General features: G+C 47.1%; 1 protein-coding gene across 3 annotated transcripts in view; it reads left to right on the top strand.

Moving 5' to 3' along the window:
• The window catches only part of ZSCAN31 (zinc finger and SCAN domain containing 31), a 50,217-nt gene that overhangs the window by 25,522 nt on the left and 2,937 nt on the right, over window positions 1-21,758 (top strand). For 2 of the 3 annotated variants that reach the window (XR_004381455.1, XR_004381456.1), the window contains exons 3-4: window positions 515-665; window positions 1,147-2,245. Coding sequence is in view for 1 of the 3 variants with exons in the window: in XM_032847818.1 (XP_032703709.1) it covers window positions 515-665; window positions 1,147-1,946 (951 nt within the window). In the remaining 2 variants the exon portion in view is untranslated. Of the gene's footprint in view, window positions 1-514; window positions 666-1,146; window positions 2,296-21,758 lie in introns of those variants that run through there. The other variant, XM_032847818.1, reaches the window with a different exon arrangement.

Here is a 21,758-nt window from a genome sequence, read left to right as displayed (position 1 = left end):
TGGGGTAGCAGGGCTCCCCTCCTCCATGGACGCGGGCAGGGGCCGCAGCGCTCACCGGCTGTCGGCAGGGGGCTTTGTTCTCTGCCATGTGCGTGTGCGCTCAGGGCTCACTGAGTGTCCTCGCGCGTCCGCAGGCTTCCCTGAGAGAGACAGAGGGAGAGGGAGGAGGAGGAGGGAGCCCCGGCGCTCCGTAGGACTTGGTCTCTGAGGTTGTGGACCGTTGCTTCTGCCCCAGGTTCTCCTCTGTAGAAATGAGTCGCTAAGCTGCTTCCTCTCCAGAGGGGAGTCAGGGTCCGCCTTTCTAAAGGAAGGCGCGTCCAGCAACTTAGGACAGCACTTTCGAGCAGTGTCAGCACGCCAGGCCACTGTCGGCATGTGGGGTCGTCCTCTGGGCCTCTCCCTGTGCCGTTCCTCTAGAGTGTTTCCCGTGGTTGCATGCGATGTCCTTCACTGAGCGTTAGCCGGGGCTCCTGGGTCCCATCTCATGAACGCAAATGTCCCCACCTGCCTTCAGGTCCTGGCTCACGAGCATGGCCCTTCTGAGATGCTCTCAGAGGATGTGCCGCATTTGAAGGCCAAGCAGGACTCGGTAGCCATCCAGCTTCAGTCCATGGTGACACAGCTCCAGGGTGAATCTTTGGGTCCCCACAGACTCGGAGAACGAGGTAAGGACGTGGCTGGGTCCCCTCGGGATCTCTGGTGGCTCTGCAGAGGGCACCAGTTACGGCTGTGGACTCTGGGGTCAGATGGCCTGGGCTGGCCCTTAAACACTGCGGCTTAGTAGCTCTGCGACATCGGGCAGGTCAGGTAGCCTCCCTGCACCCTCAGCTTGCGTGTCCATGGGACGGAGAGTCACAGTCCCTGAGTCACAGAGTCGTGTGGACGTGTCAGAAGTTATCACAGGTGAAGCGGGAACGGCGCCTGCTCACACATGTGCTCTCGGGAGCCTCGGCCCCAGCCATGCCCACGGTGCTGCCGGCCTTGCTCTGGCCCCGGTCTCCTCGTGTAGCCTGTCTGTCCTTCCCACCTCCAGTGTTGTGTTCTGGGAACGTGTGTGTGTCTCGGGGCTCCCTGGGCCCCGTCCTGTGGTTGAGCTCTTTTCTGAAGGGAGAGAGATGGTGGAGTTCAGCGCGTGCATTCTCCCAGGTTGTGAACCTGTACCTGAGCGCCAGGAGCTGGCATCGACGCAGGAAGTCTTGAAGGGAGTGGAACGCTTTGGAAACCGCAGACTCCTAAGAGATGCCCCCATAGATTGTAAGTACAGAGAACCTTGTGCGCCGCAGAGCAGAGCGGAAAAGCAGAGGGGACAGGCGGCCGGAGAGAGACGGCACAGGTGCAGTGAGTGTGGGAAAGGCTTTACTCAGAGCTCAGTCCTCGTCCAGCACCGGAGAACCCACACGGGGGAGAAGCCCTACGAGTGCGAAGAATGCGGGAAGACCTTCAGCCAGAGGTCGGGCCTGATCGAGCACCAGCGGAGCCACACTGGAGAGAAACCCTACAAGTGTAAGGAGTGTGGCAAAGCCTTCAGCGCCAGCAACGGCCTCATCAGACACAGGAGGATCCACACGGGGGAGAAGCCGTACGAGTGCGAGGCGTGCGGGAAGGCCTTCCGCCTGAGCTCGTACCTCGCGCAGCACCAGAGGATCCACACCGGGGAGAAGCGCTACCGCTGCCCCGAGTGCGGGAAGGCCTTCAGCCAGAACGCGGGGCTCTTCCAGCACCTGCGCGTGCACACGGGGGAGAAGCCCTACCCATGCGGCCAGTGCGGCAAGTGCTTCAGCCGGAGAACGCTGCTCGTCAAGCACCAGAGGAGCCACACCGGCGAGCGGCCGTTTGCCTGCGAGCAGTGCGGGAAGGCCTTCGGCCACCACTGCAACCTCGTTCGGCATTTCAGAACCCACACCGTTGCCAAGCTGGCCTCATTCCGTGCACCCCCAGACCCTTGAGTGGGGCCATCTAGGAAAGGAAGATTTTTGGGCGGCGTATTTTGTTTTTACCAACTTTATTCTGCTCTGGAACGAGGAGCTCGTCTGCATCCTGGGCTGCGTTTCCGCGGTGACTGTGGGTGTGGCGGTTGCCTGGCAGCCTCGTCCTCCCCGTCCCTCGCTTCATTTCTGAGGATCCTCCTAAAAAGGGACCAAAACTTACCTGGAAATAAATTGGTACGGAGGGGCTGTTCTTGAGTGATACTGAGCACTGTGCAGCTCTGTGGGACTGGTATCTGTGCGTACTTTTCAAAGGCCGGGTGAGTTCAAGGGATATTCAGATGGGAGGCTTTCTCTCCCCCCTGTAAAAGTTAACTTTTTTTTTTTTTAAGATTTTATTTATTAATTTGACAGAGACACAGCGAGAGAGGGAACACAGGCAGGGTGAGTGGGAGAGGGAGAAGCAGGCTTCCTGTGGAGGCTCGGGGCTCGATTCCAGGACCTGAGATCATGACCTGAGCCAAAGGCAGATGCTTAACAGCTGAGCCACCCAGGCGCCCCAAAAGTTAACATTTTCAACACACTGAAGTTCTGGGAGTAAGAATCCTTGCCTTTTGCATGGGGGACCATCGCCAGGGTCTCCCCAAGGACTGTGGTAGATGATCTGTCCCGTGCGTCCATCGGAAGGGGTGGCAGCATGGCCTTACCTGAGCTGGGACACCTCCATCCTGGCAGTTTGGAGTGGCAAGCCCTTGCTATCCAAGTGCAGGTCATTACTGTGCTGAAGGCCTCTGGTTTGTTACAGATGATAAGGGGACACTTGAAAACGAGCACACTCTAAAACGCTTTCATTCATAGCCTTTCTGCCCCCATCATCCCCCCCTCCCCGCCCCCGCCGCGGCCCTTTTGGAGGTTAGTCGGGGGCCCTTGTAGGCAGCGTCCTGCGACTCCGTGAGTAGGAGCAGCTGCGGAGACCACCAGGCCTGGGCCATGAACTGTCAGAGTGACACACGGGCTCTGGCACCAGACAGTCTGGGTTCAGATCCTGCCCCTCCACGTGTGAGCCGGGCGACTTTGCATGACTTTGCATGACTTTGCATGTCGTGCATCTCCCCCTCTGTACCGGGGGTGATTACCTGTGCCCTTCTCACAGGGCGCTTGAATTAGAGATTTCAGCTATTTTAATAAGAAAGCTAATTTAAACAGATATTAAATTAATGCAAACTTTAAAACATTTACAGCAGCGCTCCGCAAACGTGCACTTGGATTTATGAAGAGATGGGCCCGTCTGAGGAGTGGAGGAGGAGTTGCTGGGACTGGCTAGGGTAGTAAGTGTCTCGGCTCATATACTTTTCCCGGCGCCAAAATCCAAAGCTGGACTTCCTGAGAGAGGAGATAAAAGTTCAGCTTAGAAGTGTACTGTGCTAAACCTTTATCATTGGAGTTTATAAAAAGTTAGAAGAGTGCGTGTGCATGTATGTATATATGGCTTTCCTTAGACTTTAGGGACCACAGCAAAAAAACCTCTTTAATATTCCTTGACTGTTTTATTTGTGAATAGAACAACTAGCTAAATTCAGATTATTTGGAATATGTATCAGATTTTAGAGTAGCTACAAATCAGTTGGGTTCTTAAAACAGAGGCGAATTCAGAAGCTCAGAACGGAGGCCAGGACGCTGCGTTTTCGGCCAGCTCCCCGTGCCGCCGCTGCTGCTGATTCCAGAGGCGCTCAGAGCGTCAGCACCACCTGCAGCCCTGGACGCAGATGTGGTGCTTCAGCTGTGCGTGCCTCTTCCCAGCAACCGCCCCCCTTACCCCCGCATCCTCCAGGAGCAGCAGCGTGGAACCCCTGAACCCATGCTCCCTGCAGGAGGACGAGGGAGCTGCTCCGGATTGCAGTGGGCGCGTGGGTTTGAGAAACAGCGGCAGCTACTTGTCCTCTCCGTGCGGGGGCTGGGAGGAGGGGTGGGCGGGGCAGGGGGGCGGCACTGCCCCCTGCTTCTGACCACACTGCAGACCCGCGGGCCTCCCCCACGGCCCTCCCTGGGGCTGGCCGCCATTCAGGACGTGCGGTCTCTGCTGCGGTGTCCTTCCCCGCGGTGACACTCAGCTCCAGCTCGGTCCCTCCGGGCACTCAGCCCCCAGTGCTCGCGCAGCTGCTTCCCTTCTCCCCTCCTCACCGAGGGCGGAGCAGCCACAAGAGGCCAGAGGGGTAAAGAAGTAGAGCAGAGGGAGGAGAGGCCTCCCAGTGGGGTGGGGTGGGGCGGGCTAGGGGAAGAAAGGCCTGAAGGGGCAGTCCTGCCACGAGGAGAAAATTGAAGGGGGAATTTGGGAATGTTTTATTTATTTTTATGGATTCTGTTCCAGCGATCTGGTTCAGATGTTGCCTGGTGAACTGGGGAGACTGGGGGCTGTGGGGTCTCAACTCAGCACACCCCAAAGATGTCACTAGAGGCTCTTGGTCTCCTTGTGAGGAAGAATTCAAGGACAGACATGCAGCACAGCAGATGAGCGTGACACAAACAGGAAAGTTTAGTAAAGCAGAGTCCACTCGAGACCTGCGAGCAGGCCGGCTTGAGAGAAAGAGCTGCCCTCCTGGGTTGGAGTTTTACCTTTTATTTACCCTTAAGGGAGGGAGATACTCATTATTGGAGGTGGGGATTTCTTGCTAGCAGGATTTTGTGCCTTTTTCTTATTTGACCAGAGGTTTCCAGTCGTGGCGCCATGTGGGCATGTCTGGTGGGATCCGGCTTCTTGCAGATACTGCCTGGATGGGCCTCTGACTCCCCACAGCTGGCCATGGCCGCCTCCTTGGGATGTGCTGAGTTGAGACCCCAGGGCCCCTGGTCTCCCTGCTGGCCTCCGGGCGTCTGTGTGGAGCCTCATTAACTGCTGCTCTAACAGTTTCACTAGTATTTGTGAAGAAAACATTAAAGACTCAATTTCCATATATCCCCTTTATTAAAATTAGTTATAAGATAACACTATAATTTATGAATCTATTAATTAGTTATTTTCCATTTTCCAATTAGAACATGGCCTGTTTGGTGCAAAGATACCAAAAGCTACAGCAGAAACAAACCAAATGAAACCCAGAGTATCTTTGTGAGTGTTCGTTCCTCCCCAAAGTTGGGGGCTTTCCTGATTGCTTAGTCTTAGAGCTGGCTTTCTCTCATGGTGTGCACAAAAGATACTCGGACGTGACGAAAGAACGCCACCTGGGCCGTCTGAGACTCAGGTTATCTGTAAATTAGGAAGTACTTGCACATAAAAGCATGTATGCATTGTTCAGAAAGCCTGCCGTGGTTCTCTGGGCAGTTGTTGCTTTTCCAGTGGTTTTGAAACATGGTTCCCTGTTCCTTTTAGTCTCCGTTTCAGTTGTAGACTAGGCTTGAGTCAGATCTAAGGATATTAGATGTGGATCAAGAGAGTGCTGCACGTCTGTCTCTTACGTGCCTTGGTTTTTCCCAGCAAGGCCCAAGACCACCAAAGGTGCTCACTACACTGATGGCCTGTCCTTATGTGTGCATCCCCGGGCAAACCAATCCTTCGTTGCCTTTGAGGTGGGAAATCCTGTGGGAGAGCTCGGCATCTCGAGGAGTATCCTCAGACACTTCCTCGAGGCTCTCAGTCGCCTGAAAGCACCATGTGCCTAGAAGGAGCAGGTGTCCCTTCTCTTCTCATTTGAATGATTCAGTCTTTCATTTTTCCAGCCAGAAAATTTTATTCCAGCCTTATATTAATAACATCAATTAGATAACACCAAATTAAGACAAACGACCCATAAACTACCTCCCAGATTAGTCCCACCTAGAGAACATTACCAGTAACCCTCAACAGCTGAAGTCAGAGTCAGGCCTGGATGTCCGGAGAGTTCAGCAGGTACACCTGTGAGGGGCTGAGGTTAGAGGGGCGTGAGGGGCCATGCTGGTCCCAAGCACCCATTTCCAGATGACCCCCCGGTGTTGGTAGGCAAGTGACTCAGATCCTACAGCTGTGCCAAGAGATGTTGATGCAAAATGAACAAACCTTTTAGAATTTCTTTTAAAAAGGGAGAGTTTTTAATTCAAACCCAAGTTAGGGCTACTGCCCAGAATACCGTGTGCATGACGAAAGGAGTGCTCTGGTGAGGGGGCACTTGGTGTAGGGCCAGATTCAGTTTTTACAGAAGTTACAAATCATTAGACAAAGGGCATTTCAGCAAGCCGCAGGGCTTATGTTCCTCTTCTAGTGTCCGCAGGCTGCCTGACTCACAGCAACCAGGGACATCCATGCCTTTTGTTCAGAATGCTCCTTTTTGGTTATTTTCTGCAGGGAGGCAGATGTACAGACTGCTGGGGCTAGAAAAAGAGCCCGCGGCCCGAGGTTTGAACGAGTCTTCTGACCTGGGTAAATGTTGGTGTAGAACTTCCCCAGAGCCCAGGGGCAGGGCCACACGCAGGGACCGGTGGACACTTGGGGTGCACCTCCCAGCAAAGGGATCAGGCTGGGCGAAGGCCCTGAGGGAAGGGACGACACAGCCGCCTGCTGAGCTTGTGCACTGATCCGCACAGTCCCTGCGAGAGGAAGGCGTGCGTGTTTCCCGCTGGCCGTCAGAGCCGCGGCCTCGCTTTCCTGCGGCGGATACACGGCGCGCTGGGAGCCCTCGTCTCCTGTTTCCTGCTCGGTGCGTGGAGAGTTGGCGTCTTACTCCCGCTCACAGGAGGCTGTGCAGCGTCGGGGGCCGGCGGAGGACCGCGCCAGCGCCCGCGTGCCGCCGCCGGAAGACAGCGGTGCGGTGCCCCCGACTTACGGACTCATTCTCCCGGCGTGGAAGGCGGACAAAGGCCGCGCGGGTCTCCGGCAGGAAGTCCCGTTCTGGGCAGGCGGACGCGGGGCAGGAGGTATTTCTAGGTCTGGGCTGGGCCGCGAGCCCGGAGGCCAGAAAAGGCGGAGCAGCCGCGGGGCCTCCCGCAGAGTGCCCCGCGCCGGGAGGGGGTCAGTGAAGCCTCGGCGGACGGGGTGCGGCGTTCTCGCGGTGCGCGCTCGGCGGGAGCCCCCTTCGGCCGGCGTGAGTGCGGTCTCGGTTCTGCGGTGACGGCGCCGAGCGCGGGGGACCCGGGAAGGTAAGCCCCGCATCTCGGGCCTGGTCACGACCCTGCTGCTGCCGGTGCCTGGCGCTGTGCTGGCTGCTGACCACGGCCTAAACCCTTGTGCTTCTGAGTCCGCTTCCGTGAGAAGCGGGGTGAGTTCGCGGCGGGACTGGCACCGGCCCCGGTTAGCGCCGCGTCGGTGGGCCGCGGAGCCCGTGCGCATCAGGGTGTAGTCCCGAGCACGGCCACAGGGCGGCGCCCGCCCACCATCCCGGCGCAGGCACAGGTCTTCCGGGGCCACGAGGTGAGCAGTCCCGGCTCCGCGCCCACAGTGCACCCGCCTCGCTGACGCGCCTCACGGGTCGTGCGTTGGTTCTGTGGGTCGTCTCGCACTTTCGTCTCTTAGATCACGTCCTTCCCTGTGCGGAAGCCTCTGTGTCCACGTAGCCCCGGGGGCCGACTTCTGCTTTTGTTTCCCGGTCTTTGCGAGGCAGGTGCAGCAGCAGGTTCTGCCGCGGGGCCGGGGGCTGCGGCCCGGGGTCTCCCGTCGGGTAGGGAAGGCTTCCTGCCGCAGCCCTCAGTCCTCCATCTGGGGCTGGTTGTCGTCAGTGCTGAGCGGAGCGGTCCGGTTCCGTCCCTTCACTGGCTGTCCCGCTGTCCCGCCAACACTGCTCAAGGGGCGTTTTCGCACTGCGCAGTCGCGCCTCCTTTGTCGAAGGCTGATTAACCACAAACCTGGGGCTTCCTTCCGGGACGCGTGTGACCACGTGCTGCGTGTGCGCCAGTCACCGCCGTGCGGAGTGCGGCTGGAAACCCCGGCCTGCGACGCCTCCGAGCCCGCTCGTTCTCCAGGTTGCTTCGGCTGTTCGCAAGCGTCTGCGCCTGCGCGCGAATTTTACAATTATTTGTTCCAGGTCTGTGAAGAAGGCTGTTGGCGTTTTCATGAAGATTCTGTTTGGGGCACCTGGGTGGTTTATTGGTTTGAGTGTTTGCTTTTGCCATGGGTCATGATCCACGTCCTGGGATAGAGGTTTGAGTGGGGCTCCCAGCTGCAGGGAGCCTGCTTCTCCCTCTGCCCTCCTCCCACTCGTTCTCTCAATCCATCTCTCCCTCCAATAAACAATTTTTTTTTTTTTTTTTTTTTTTTTTTTTTAGTCACTTGAGAGAGAGCTCACGCACACAGTCATACACAGCACGGTGGGCTGGGAGCCATAGAGGGAAAGGGAAAATCAGACTCCCCGCTAAGCAGGGAGTAGGACAGAGGGCTCTATCCCAGGACCCTGAGATCATGACCTAAGCCGAAGGCAGACACTTAACCGTTTAACCTACCGAGCCACCCAGGCTCCCCATTGGGGTTTTGTTAGATGGCTAGATTGCGTTGGGTAGTATGGACATTTTAAGGATAATTGTTCTCCCACTGCATGAGCATGGAATGTGTCAAATTGTGTCATCACCAGTTTCTTTCACAGTGTTTTATAGTTTTCACAGTACAAGTCTTTCACCTCCTTGATTAAGTTTGTTCCTGGGTATTTCATTATATTTGGTGCACCTGTAAATGGGACTTTTCTTAATTTCTCTTTCTTACTTTATTATAAGTGTACAGAAATACAGCAGTTTCTGTGTATTGATTGTTTTCTGTGACTTCACTGAATTTATCAGTTCTCATGGTTTTCTGGTGGTCCTTAAGAGTTTTCTCTATGTAGTGTCATGTCATCTGCAAATAGTGAGTTTCCTTCTTCCTAACCAATTTAGATGCCTTTCTTTTTCTGTTCTGGTTGCTGGGACTGGGATTTCCAGTACTATATTGAATAAAGATGGCGACAGTGGATCCTCCTCTTGTTCCTGACCTAAGGAGAAAAGCTCTGATTTTTTTCACCATTGAGTGTGATGTTCACTGTGGTTTTTCATATATGGCTTTCATTATGTTGAGGTATTGCCCCTAAACCTTCTTTGTCGAAGGTTTGTATCATGAATGGATGTTGTACTTTGTCATATACTTTCTCTGCATATATTGAAAAGATGTGGTTGTTACTTTTTGTCTTGTTGATATGAGGTTTCCTGTTGATTGATTTGCAAATATCAAACCACACTTGCTTCTGAGGGATGAATCCCACTTGATGGGATTGATGCATGCTTTTTAAAGTACGTTCTTTTGTATATACTTCTATATACGGTGTATATAAAGTGACACAGACTTTTTAAAATGTACTTTTGGATTCAGTTTGCTAATATTTTGTTAAGGATTTTTGCATCTGTGTTTGTCAGGGATATTGGCTTGTGCTTCTTTTTTTGTGGGGTCTTTATATGGTTTTGGTCTCTGGGTAATGCTGGCCTCATAGAATGATGTTGGAAGCCTTCCTTCCTCTTCTTTTTTGGGTGGTGGTGGTGGTGGCATTTGAGAAGAACAGGTGTTAACTCTTCTCTAAATGGTAGGTGCGCCTGGGAGCTCAGTGGGTTAAGTGTCCAAATCATGATTTCAGCTCAGGTCATGATCTCAGGGTCCTGGGATGGAGCCCCAAGGCAGGCTCTGAACTCAGTCCAGAATCTGCTTGAGATTCCCTCTCCCTCAGCCCCGCCCCACCTGCACACTCTCTCTAAAATAAGTAAATCTCTCTCTAAAAAAAAATTGATTTTTGGTAGAATCCACCCATGAAGCCATCTAATCCTGGTTGGTTTGTTTTTGGGGAGTTTTTTAAATCACTGACTCACTTTCATTGCTAGTAATCAGTCTGTTCTATTTTCTGTCTTCCTAATTCGCCTTTGGAAGATTATGTTTCTAGAAATTAATGCATTTCTTCTAGGTTGTCCAGTCTGTTGGCATATAATTCTTAATTGTATCCTCATAATCCTTTGTATTTCTGTGGTGTTGAGTGTTGGTAATCTTTTTTTCTATCACTTGTTGTGAGTCTCTTGACTGATTTTTATAGATATACTTAATTTTACTGCTTTTTTGCTTCCTCCTTTATTTACTCTTATGGTCTTTCTCTTCCACTAACGGAGTCCCCCATCACCACTTCTGATAAGGCTGGTTTAGTGGTGATGAATTCCTTTAACTTTTTTTGTCTCGGAAACTTTTTATCTTCTTTTATTCTGAATGATAGCCTTTCTGGATAGAATATTGTGGGATGCAGGGTTTATTTCAGCATTTTGAACATATCTTGCCGCTCCCTTCTGGACTACAGTTCCTGTTGAAAACTCAGTTGATAGCCTTATGGGTTTCTGTTGTGTGTAACTTTTCCTTCCATTACTTTTAAAATTGTCTTTATCTTTTTTAAAAAATTATTTTTATTAACATATAATGTATTATTTGTCCCAGGGGTACAGGTGTGTGAATCATCAGGCTTACACATTTCACAGCACTCACCATAGCACAGTGTCCATCACCCAACCACCTTCTCCCTGACTCCCCTCCCTCCAGCAACCCTCAGTTTGTTTTGTGAGATTAAGAGTCTCTTATGGTTTGTCTCCCTCCTGATCCCATCCTGCCTCTCAAATTTTTCATCAGAGAGATCATATGATAATTGTCTTTCTCTGATTGACTTATTTCGCTCAGTGCAATACCCTCTAGTTCCATTAACATTGTTGCAAATGGCAAGATTTCATTTCTTTTGATGGCTGCATAGTATTCCATTGTATATATACACCACACCTTCTTTATCCATCTGTTGATGGACATCTAGGTTCTTTCTATAGTTTGGCTACTGTGGACATTGCTGCTATAAACATTTGGGTGCATGTGCCCCTTTGGATCACTATGTCTGTATCTTTGGGTTAAAAACCTAGTAATGCGATTGCTGGGTCATAGGGTAGCTCTATTTTACACTTTTTGAGGAACCTCCATGCTGTTTTCCAGAGTGGCTGCACCAGCTTGCATTCCCACCAACAGGGTAGGAGGGTTCCCCTTTCTCTGTATCCTCGGCAAAATCTGTCCTTTCCTGACTTGTTAATTGTAGCCATTCTGACTGGTGTGAGGTGGGATCTCACTGTAGTTTTGGTTTGTATTTCTCTGATGCTGAGTGATGGGGAGCACTTTTTCGTGTGTCTGTTGGCCATCTGGATGTCTTCTTTGCAGAAATGTCTGTTCATGTTTTCTGCCCATTTCTTGATTGGATTCTTTGTTCTTTGGGTGTTGAGTTTGATAAGTTCTATATAGATTTTGGATACTAGCCCTTTAACTGATATGTCATTTGTGAATATCTTCTCCCATTCTGTCAGTTGTCTTTGGTTTTGTTGACTGTTTCCTTTGCTGTGCAAAAATGTTTGATCTTGATAAATTCCCTTCCGGGGTCCAGCCTCGGCATGTCCAGGTGTCCCCAAAGGATGGACCATGTCAGTGAGAGGAATGAGAGAGCCACACAGAGAGTTCTGGTCAGTAGTCAGGCATCTCTATTTTATTCTGATTTTAGAGCTTCTTATGTAGGCAGTTTGCTTGGGGTAGGGGGTTACATTCATGCAAAGGACATCAAAGGACTCAAGCACAAAGATAATTTCTCTTTGTTCAGCACATGTTATTCTAGTTAAGCTATAATGGGTAAAGACTGGCGCCAGGGATGGGGGACAGGGTCTTGCTTCTTGGGTAATATTGTCCCTCAGAAAACCACGGGAGGTAGCACAAATGTGTGCTTTTTGGTAACTTACTCTGGAGTCTGCAGGAAAACAGAACATAAGTTAATGGAAAACGAGAAGATTTAGGGATGAATTAGATAGTAAGGAACTGCAGGAAAACAGGATATGGGTTAATGGAAAACGAGAAGCTTTTTGGAGAAACTAAGTATATAAGAGAGAAGTAGGAACGAGAAGGCATTCCCTTTGCAGGAGGCAGGGTGTATTTTAATGGCTCGGCTTGTGAAATCCTTGGACAAACATCAACTTAGGGAGGAATCCGTCTATCTCGGCTACATACCTAAAGCTTTCTAGTGTCCTAGGTACAGAATAATTTACCTCCTTGAAGTTGCTCCGGCCCACAAGCCTCAGAGATGTTTGCAGCAGATTAGTAAGGGGCTCTTTATTTGAGAGAGATAGGGGGATCAGAGAAAAAAGCAAGAGACTATCAGACCATGCTTATCTGTGGGGTGATCTGGCCCTTGGCAGGATTAGGCCTGCATCAGTTCAAACCTTAACCTACTGGGGCAATGCCCTTGACCAGGCCTCATGGCTCCCAAGAAGTCCCAGTAGCTCATTTTTGCCCTTGCTTCCCTTGTGTTTGGCGATGTTTCTAGGAAGAAGTTGCTGCAGCTGAGGTCGAAGAGGTTGCTGCCTGTGTTCTTAAGAATTTTGATGGATTCCTGTCTCACATTGAGGTCTTTCATCCGTTTTGAGTCTATTTTTTTGTGTGGTGTAAGGACATGGTCCAGTTTCATTCTTCTACATGTGGCTGTCCAATTTTCCCAACAACATTTGTTGAAGAGACTTTTTTTCCATTGGACATTCTTTCCTGCTTTGTTGAAGATTAGTTGACCATAGAGTTGAGGGTCCATTTCTGGGCTCTCTATCCTGTTCCATTGATCTACGTGTCTGTTTTTGTGCCAGTACCATACTGTCTTGATGACCACAGCTTTGTAAAGGAGCTTGAAGTCTGGAATTGTGATGCCACCCACTTTGGCTTTCTTTTTCAATATTCCTCTGGCTATTCGGGGTCTTTTCTGGTTCCATATAAATTTTAGGATTATTTGTTCCATTTCTTTGGAAAAAATTGATGGGATTTTGATAGGGATTGCATTAAATGTATAGCTTGCTTTAGGGAGCATAGACATTTTCACAATATTTGTTTTTCTAATCCATGAGCATGGAACATTTTTCCATTTCTTTATGTCTCCCTCAGTTTCTTTCATGACTACTTTATAGTTTTCTGAGTACAGATTCTTTGCCTCTTTGGTTAGGTTTATTCCTAGGTATCTTATGGTTTTGGGTGCAATTGTAAATGGGATCAACTCCTTAGTTTCTCTTTCTTCTGTCTTGCTGTTGGTGTGTAGAAATGCAACTGATTTTAGTGCATTGATTTTATATCCTGACACTTTACTGAATTCCTCTATGAGTTCTAGCAATTATGGAGTGGAGTCTTTTGGGTTTTCCACATAAAGTATCATATCACCTGCAAAGAGTGATAGTTTGACTTATTCTTTGCTGCTTTGGATGCCTTTAATCTTTTTGTTGTCTGATTGCTGAGGCTAGGACTTCTAGTACTATGTTGAATAGCAGTGGTGATAATGGACAGCCCTGCTGTGTTCTTGACCTTAGGGAAAAGCTCTCAGTTTTTCCCCATGGAGAATGATATTCAGGGTGGGTTTTTCGTGGATGGCTTTTATGATATTGAGATGTGTACCCTATATACCAACACTGTGAGGAGTTTTGATCAAGAAAGGATGCTGTACTTTTTCAAATGCTTTTTCAGCATCTGTTGAGAGTATCGTATGGTTCTTATTCTTTTATTAATGTATTGTATCACATTGATTGATTTGCGGATGTTGAACCAACCTTGCAGGCCAGGAATAAATCCCACTTGGTCATGGTGAATAATCCTTTGAATGTACTGTTGGATCCTATTGGCTAGTATTTTGGTGAGAATTTTCACATCCATGTTCATTAAGGATATTAGTCTATAATTCTCCTTTTTGATGGGGTCTTTGTCTGGTTTTGGGATCAAGGTAATGCTGGCCTCATAAAATGAGTTTGGAAGTTTCCCTCCCATCTCTATTTTTTGGAACAGTTTCAAGAGAATAGGTATTAATTCTTCTTTAAATGTTTGGTAGAATTCCCCCTGGGAAGCCGTGTGGCCCTGGGCTTCTGTTTGTTTGGAGATTTTTGATGACTGCTTCAATCTCCTTACTGTCTCTAGGAATGCATCCATTTCTTCCAGATTGTCAAATTTGCTGGCATATAGTTGCTCATAATATGTTCTTATAATTGTTTGTATTTCTTTGGTGTTGGTTGTGATCTCTCCTCTTTCATTCATGATTTTATTTATTTGGGTCCTTTCTCTTTTCTTTTTGATAAATCTGGCCAGGGGTTAATGAATTCTTTCAAAGAACCAGCTCCTAGTTTCATTGATTTGTTGTTCTTTTGGTTTCTATTTCATTGATTTCTTCTCTGATCTTTATGATTTCTCTTCTACTGTGGGTTTAGGCTTTCTTTGCTGTTCTTTCTCCAGCTCCTTTAGGTGTAGGGTTAGGTTGTGAACTTGAGACCTTTCTTGTTTCTTGAGAAAGGTGTGTACTGCTATATACTTTCCTCTCAGGACCGCCTTTGCTGTGTCCCAAAGATTTGAACAGTTGTGTTTTCATTTTCATTTGTTTCCATGAATTTTTTAAATTCTTCTTTAATTTCCTGGTTGACCATTCATTCTTTAGCAGGATACTCTTTAGCTCCGTGTATTTGAGTCCTTTCCAACTTTCCTCTTGTGATTGAGTTCTAGCTTCAGAGCATTGTGGTCTGAAAATATGCTGGGAATGATCACAGTTAAGACCTGATTTGTGCCCCAGGATGTGATCTCTTCTGGAGAATGTTCCTTGTGCACTAGAGAAGAATGTGTATTCTGTTGTTTTGGGATGGAATGTTCTGAATATATCTGTGATGTCCGTCTGGTCCACTGTGTCATTTAAAGCCTTTATTTCCTTGTTGATCTTTGGTTAGATGATCTGTCCATTTCAGTCAGGTGGTGTTAAAGTCCCCCACAATTACTGTATTATTGTCGATGTGTTTCTTTGATTTTGTTATTTTTTTAAAAGATTTATTTATTTGACAGAGATCACAAGTAGGCAGAGAGGCAGGCAGAGTGAGAGGGGGGAAGCAGGCTCGCTGCTGAGCAGAGAGCCCAATGTGGGGCTCGATCCCAGGACCCTGGGATCATGACCTGAGCTGAAGGCAGAAGCTTTAATCCACTGAGCCACCCAGGTGCCCCTGATTTTGTTATTAATTGGTTTATATAATTGGCTGTCCCATGTTAGGGGCATAGATATTTAAAATTGTTAGATCTTCTTGTTGGACGGACCCTTTAAGTATGATATAGTGTCTTTCCTCATCTCTTATTATAGTCTCTGGCTTAAAAATCTAATTTGTCTGATATAAAGATTGCCACCCCAGCTTTCTTTTGATGTCCATTAGCATGGTAAATTGTTTTCCACCCCCCTCACTTTAAATCTGGAGGTGTCTTTGGGTCTAAAATGAGTTCTTGTAGACAGCATATTGATGGGTCTTGTTTTTTTAATCCATTCTGTTACCCTTTGTCTTTTGTTTGGAGCCATTTAGCCTATTTACATTCAGGGTGGCTATTGAACGATATGAATTTAGTGCCACTGTATTGCCTGTAAAGTGACCGTTACTGTATATTGTCTCTGTTCCTTTCTGGTGTATGTTACCTTTAGGCTCTCTCTTGGCTTAGAGGACCCCTTTCAATATTTCCTGTAGGGCTGGTTTGGTGTTTGCAAATTCTTTTAGTTTTTGTTTGTCCTGGAAGCTTTTTATCTCTCCTTCTATTTCCAGTGACAGCCTAGCTGGATATAGTATTCTTGGCTGCATATTTTTCTCATTTAGTGCTCTGAATATATCATGTCAGTCCTTTCTGGCCTTTCAGGTCTCTGTGGATAAGTCTACTGTCAATCTAATATTTCTACCATTGTATGTTACACACTTCTTTCCCTAAGCTGGTTTCAGGAATTTCTCTTTGTCACAAAGACTTGTAAGTTTTACTATTAGATGACGGAGTGTGGGCCTGTTTTTACTGATTTTGAGGGGGGTTCTCTATGCCTCCTGGATTTTGATGCTTGTCCCCCTTGCCATATTAGGGTAATTCTCTATTATAATTTGCTCCAAAATACCTTCTGCCCCCCTCTCTCTTTCTTCTTCTGGGATCCCAATTATTCTGATATTGTTTCATCTTATGATATCACTTATCTCTCAAATTCTCCCCTCGTGGTCCAGTAGTTGTCTCTCTTCTGATCAGCTTCTTTATTCTCCATCATTTGGTCTTTTATATCACTAATTCTCTCTTCTGCCTCATTTATCATAGCAGTAAGAGCCTCCATTTTTTATTGCACCTCATTAATAGCTTTTTTAAAAAATTTCAACTTGGGGGGTGCCTGGGTGGCTCAGTGGGTTAAAGCCTCTGCTTTTGGCTCAGGTCATGATCCCAGGGTCCTGGGATCGAGCCCCACGTCGGGCTCTCTGCTCAGTGGGGAGCCTGCTTCCCCCTCTCTCTGCCTGCCTCTCTGCCTGCTTGTGTTCTCTCTCTGTCAAATAAATAAATAAAATATTTGAATTAATAAATAAATAAATATTTCAACTTGGTTAGATTTTAGTTTTTTTTTCGCCAGAAAGGGATTTTACTTCTCCAGAAAGAGATTCTCTAATATCTTCCATGCTTTTTCAAGCCCTGCTTCCACCTTGAGAATCGTCATTCTGAACTCTAGTTCTGACATATTACCAGTGTTTGTATTGATTAGGTCCCTAGCCCTTGGTACTGCGTCTTGTTCTTTTTTTTGTGGTGAGTTTTTCTGCCTTGTAATATTATCCAGATAAGAATATATGAATGAGAGAGTAAAATACTAAAAGGATGGCAAAGACCCCAGATAAATATACGCTAACCAAACCAGAAGAGACCTGAAACTGTGGGGAGAAGAATGGAGGAAAAAATAAGAAAATACATATATATTAGACTGGTGAATAGAACACAGCCACCCACTTGATTTTGGGTGTATTCTGGTCTCTTAGAAGAAACTACCTTCCAAAATTTTAAAGAAAAGTAAACTTACATATACAAAAATAAGGGTAAACATGGTGAAGGGATGTAATATGACTGTAAAGATGAAAATTTAAAAAGATTCTAAAAAAGGGATTGATAAGTTGGTTGGAAAAAGAAGGGGAAAAAGGAGAGAATATGATCAGGATGGAGCTAGATTTAGGGTATATTTTGATTAAAACCTATAAGTATATAAAAAATAAGGTTAAATGCAATGAAGGGATAAAATATGACTATAACAATGAAAATTTTAAAAGGTTTTTTTTAAAGGTATTGATAAAATAGTTTATAAAAACATTAAAAGAGGAAAGAGGAAAAGTTAAAAAAATAGAACAAGACAAAAATAAATTTAAAAAATTTAACTTTGTGGGCGCCTGAGTGGCTCAGTGGGTTAAGCCTCTGCCATTGGCTCAGGTCTTGATCTCGGGGTCCTGGGATTGAGCCCCGCATCGGGCTCTCTGCTCAGCGAGGAGCCTGCTTCCCTTCCTCTCTCTCTGCCTGCCTCCCTGCCTATATGTGATCTCTGTCAAATAAATAAATAAAATCTTAAAAAAAAATTAACTTTGCAAGACTAAAGGATCTTGGGGAAAAAGCCATGAATTCTATGCGTTGCCTTCCCTTAGCTCTGGAGTTCCACTGTTCTCCTTGATCGGTGAGCTTGGTCTTGGCTGGATGTTCTTGCTCATCTTCTGGGGGAGGGGCCTGTTGCCATGATTCTCAAATGTCTGCTCGAGGTGGAACTGCACTGCCCTTGCCAGGGTCCAGGCTAAGTAATCTGCTTGGGTTCACTCTTGGGAGCTTTTGTTCCCTGAATGCTTTCCATGGATCTCTGGAGGATGGTAATGAAGACAGCAGCCTCCCTATCTCTGGCCCAGAGGAGCCAAGAGCTCGGGGCCCCACTCCTCAGTGCGCCCTCGGAGAAAAGCGCTCAGTCTCTCCCGTCTCCCTGGTCTCCGGCCACGCTCTGAGCACTCTGACTGAGCATTTCTATCTCTGGCATGTGGCCCCGTTTGGAGTCTCCAATCCTAGCAGATTCCTGCTGCGCTGCTCCCTTATGCCGTTCTTCCCAGAGGAGGAAGAAGGGGGTCTCCCCGGATCTGCCATTTGTGGGGTCCCTGCTCGAAGAGCAGTGGCCTGAGTGTCTCTCGCATCACGGTTTAAGGTAAGCCCGAACTGAGAGCTCACTCCTTGGCTCTGTCTCTGTATTTGGCTTCCCCACTCTGATGCCTGGGGGCTCTACCACATTCAGGCACCTCCAGTCTTTCTTTGATCCCATGGGACCTGAGACCACACTGTCCCCCAGAGTCCCCTAGAGGCTCCACCCCCACTTAGCCTCTGGAGTGATGTCCCTCAGTGGAACAGACTTGTAGAAGTTCTGATTTTGTGCTCTGTTGCTCTGCCGCTTGCTGGGGCTGGTCCCTCCCCACCGCGGTCTATCTTCCCGTCGCTTCGGTTTCACTACTCTGCACATCCCACCTTCCTGAAAGTAGTGATTTTGTTCCTAGAATTGCTGCTCTTCTGTCTCCTGTTGAGTTTTTAGGTGTTCAGAGTGGTTTGATAACTATCTAGCTGATCTCCTGGGACCTGATGCTGTTTCAGTCTCCTACTCCTCCACCATCTTGCTTCCTCCCTTGGGGGCGAGAGCTGACATTTTATCTTGACTTTGGCCATTTTAATTAGTATGTGTCTTGATGTGGACTCCCTTGGGTTTAAGAGGGTTCCCCTTTCTCTGCTTTCTTGCCAACACTTGTTTCTTGTGTTGTTGATTTTAGCCATTCTGAGGTGTGAGGCAGTGTCTCATTGTGGTTTTGATTTGTATTTCCCTGATGCCGAGTGATGGGGAGCATCTTGTCATGTGTCTGTTCACCATCTGGATGTCTTCTCTGAAGAAATGTCTGTACACATCTTCTGCCCACGTTTTAATTGGAGTATTTGTTTTGTTGGTGTTGAGCCAAATAAGTTCTTTAAGTTGGCTACTAACCCTTTATCTGATATGTCATTTGCAAATACATTTTTCCATTCCATAGGTTGCCTCTCACTTTTCTTGTTTCCTTTGCTGTGGAGAAGCTTTCTATTTTGATGGAGTCCCAGTGGTTTATTTTGGCTTTTATTTCCTTTGTGTCAGGAGAATAATGTTGCTATTGATGATCAGTGTCAGAGAAATCACTGCCTGTGTGCTCCTCAAAGATTTTTAGGGTTTCAGATCTCACATTTAGGTCTTTAATCCATTTTGAGTTTATTTTTGTGTGTGGTGAAAGAAAGCGTTATGGGGCTTCTGGCTGGCTCAGTCAGTAGAGCATGTGGCTTTTGATCTTGGGTTGTGAGTTCAAGCCCCACACTGGATATAGACATTACTTGAAAATAAAAGCTTTTAAAAATAATTTAAAAAAAAATACAAAGTAAATAAGTAGAAATACAAAGTGATCAGAGAGAGAGTGTGAGTGTGTGTGTGTGTGTGTGTGTGTGTATTTTAAGCAATGTCTATACCCAAGCAGTTTTCCCAACACCATTTGTTGGAGAGACTCCCATTGTATATTCGTTCCTCCTTTGTCAGATTGACTATAACTGTGGAGTTATTTCTGGATTTTGTGTTCTCTTTGATAGATCTGTGTGTCTGTTCTTATGTAGTACCATACAATTTTAGTTACTACTACTTTGTAATATAACTTGATATCTGCAATTGTGCTATTTCCCATTTTGTTCTTTTTCAAAACTGCTCTGGCTATTTGGGGTCTTTTGTTTAGGAGACTTTAGGATTTTTTCTAGTTCTGTGAAAAATGCTATTCGTGTTTTTTTTTTTTTAAAGATTTTATTTATTTATTTGACAGAGAGAGAGAGATCACAAGTACACAGAGAAGCAGGCAGAAGAGAGGGGGAAGCAGGCTCCCCGCTGAGCAGAGAGCCCGATGTGGGGCTCGATCCCAGGACCCTGAGATCATGACCTGAGCCGAAGGCGGAGGCTTTAACCCACTGAGCCACCCAGGCGCCCCAAAATGCTATTCGTGTTTTGATAGGGATTGCGTGACATCTGTAGGTTGCTTTGCGTAGTATAGATGTTTTAACACTATTTGTTTTTCCAACCCATGAGCATGGTATGCCTTTCATTTGTGTTGTCTTGAGTTTCCTTCATCAGTGTTCCATTATTTTCTGAGTACAGGTCTTTCACCTCCATGGTAACATTTGTTCCTAGGTATTATTTTTGGTGCCCCTGCAGGGCTATTTTCTTAGTTTCTCTGTTAGTTCATTACAACTATATAGAAATGCAGTGGGTTTCTGCTTACCGATTTTGTGTCCTGCCTCCTTATGAATTTATTTCTCAGCTAAAGAAGTTTTTTGGAGTCTCTAGGGTTTTCTATATATAGTATCATATATCTATAAACCGGGAGAGTTTTATTAATGCCTTACCAATGTGTATGCCTTTTCTTTATGTTTAATTTCTGCGGTGAGGACTTCTAGTACTGTGGTGAATAAAAGTGATGAGAGTGGAATTCTTTGTCTTGTTCCTGATCTTAGGAGAAAAACTATGTTTTTCACCACTGAGTATGCTGGCTGTGGATTTTTCATTTTAGGCCTTAATTATGTCGAGATATGTTCCTTCTGGACCTATTTTGCAGAGGGTTTCTGTCATGAATGGATGTTGTATTTTGTCAAATGTTTTTTCTGCATCTATTGAAATGATCATACGGTTTTAGTGCTTTCCCTTAATAATTTGATAGATCATGTTGATTGTTTTGCGAATATTGAACCACCCTTGTGTCTGGGAAATTAATCTCACTTGATAGTAGTGTATGATTTTTTTTAATATACTGTTGGATTCAGTTTGCTGATATTTTGTTGAGGATTTTTGCATCCTATGCATCATGACCTACTTACTGCACAAAGGAGGCTAGCTAGGGACCTCCCTCTCCTACCGGTTCCTGCAAGATATGCCCCAAGGTCTCATGAGAGTTGGGCTGGGATTTCATGAGATTTGCCCCAAGATTATATGAGATCTGGGAATAGAAAGAGGTGGCTTGGTTTTGGGAGTACAAGCCCCAGACAGATCGCCCTCAAGTCGGCAGCCTGGGAGAGCCCTCGGGCGATGCGCCCGTGTTCTCAGTCCAGCCAGCTCGCGTGCACATTGCTCCATCCTGCAAGGACTGCCCTCCTGTTTCTGTCACCTCTGCTCCACTGTGAGTAAGGGACCACCAGGCCCATTCATCCCTATTTCTGTGCTGTAGCCTCTAGTTCCTTTTTTTTTGTGGTGTCTTTATCTGGTTTTGGTATCATGGAATGATTTGGAAGTTTTCCTTCCTCTTTTTTTGGAATATTCTGGGGGTAGAATTGGTTATTAACTGTTCTTTAAATGCTTGGTGGGATTCTCCTGTGAAGCCATCTGGTCCTGGATTTTTGTTTGTTGGAGATTTTTGATTACTGATTTAATTTCTTTGCTGGTTATGGGCATGTTTGAAGTTTTCTATTTTTTCCTGATTTTTTTTTCTTTTTAAGATTTTATTTATATATTTAACAGAGAGAGATCACAAGTAGGCAGAGAGGCAGGCAGGGGGTGGGGAGCAGGCTCCCTGCTGAGCAGAGAGCCCGATGTGGTGCTTGATCCCAGGAACCTGGGATCATGACCTGAGCCAAAGGCAGAGGCTTAACCCACTGAGCCATCCAGGTGCCCCTGTTCCTGATTTAGTTTTGATAGTTTGTGCTTTGAGGAATTTATCCATTTCTTCTAGGCTGTTCAATTCAACATACAGCTTTTTCTCCATGGGCTTTATGTCCACTTTACCCTGCTGGTGACTTCTCCTTTCCTCCCCTGAAGATGCTGTTGTTACTTGATTTGCTTCCTGTTTCCTCAGTTTTCTTTACTCTTAGCTGCTTCTGCCAGCCCCGAGTCCCAGCAGCACAGAGCTTTCATTTCAGCCTCCAGAGGCACTGCTTCCCCCGTTTCTCCTTTACAGTACCCCCTGCCAGTGCGCCGGCCTGGCCCTCCTCTCCTGCCCACCATCTGGTCCAGTTTTATAGCAGCACTGAGGTTTTCA

Source organism: Lontra canadensis, unplaced genomic scaffold (genome assembly GCF_010015895.1).
Source record: "Lontra canadensis isolate GAN:19392208 unplaced genomic scaffold, GSC_riverotter_1.0 scaffold194, whole genome shotgun sequence".
In the NCBI taxonomy this organism is placed as follows: Eukaryota; Metazoa; Chordata; class Mammalia; order Carnivora; family Mustelidae; genus Lontra; species Lontra canadensis.
Note: the sequence above shows the minus strand (reverse complement) of the source record. Positions and strands in the feature narration are given on the sequence as shown.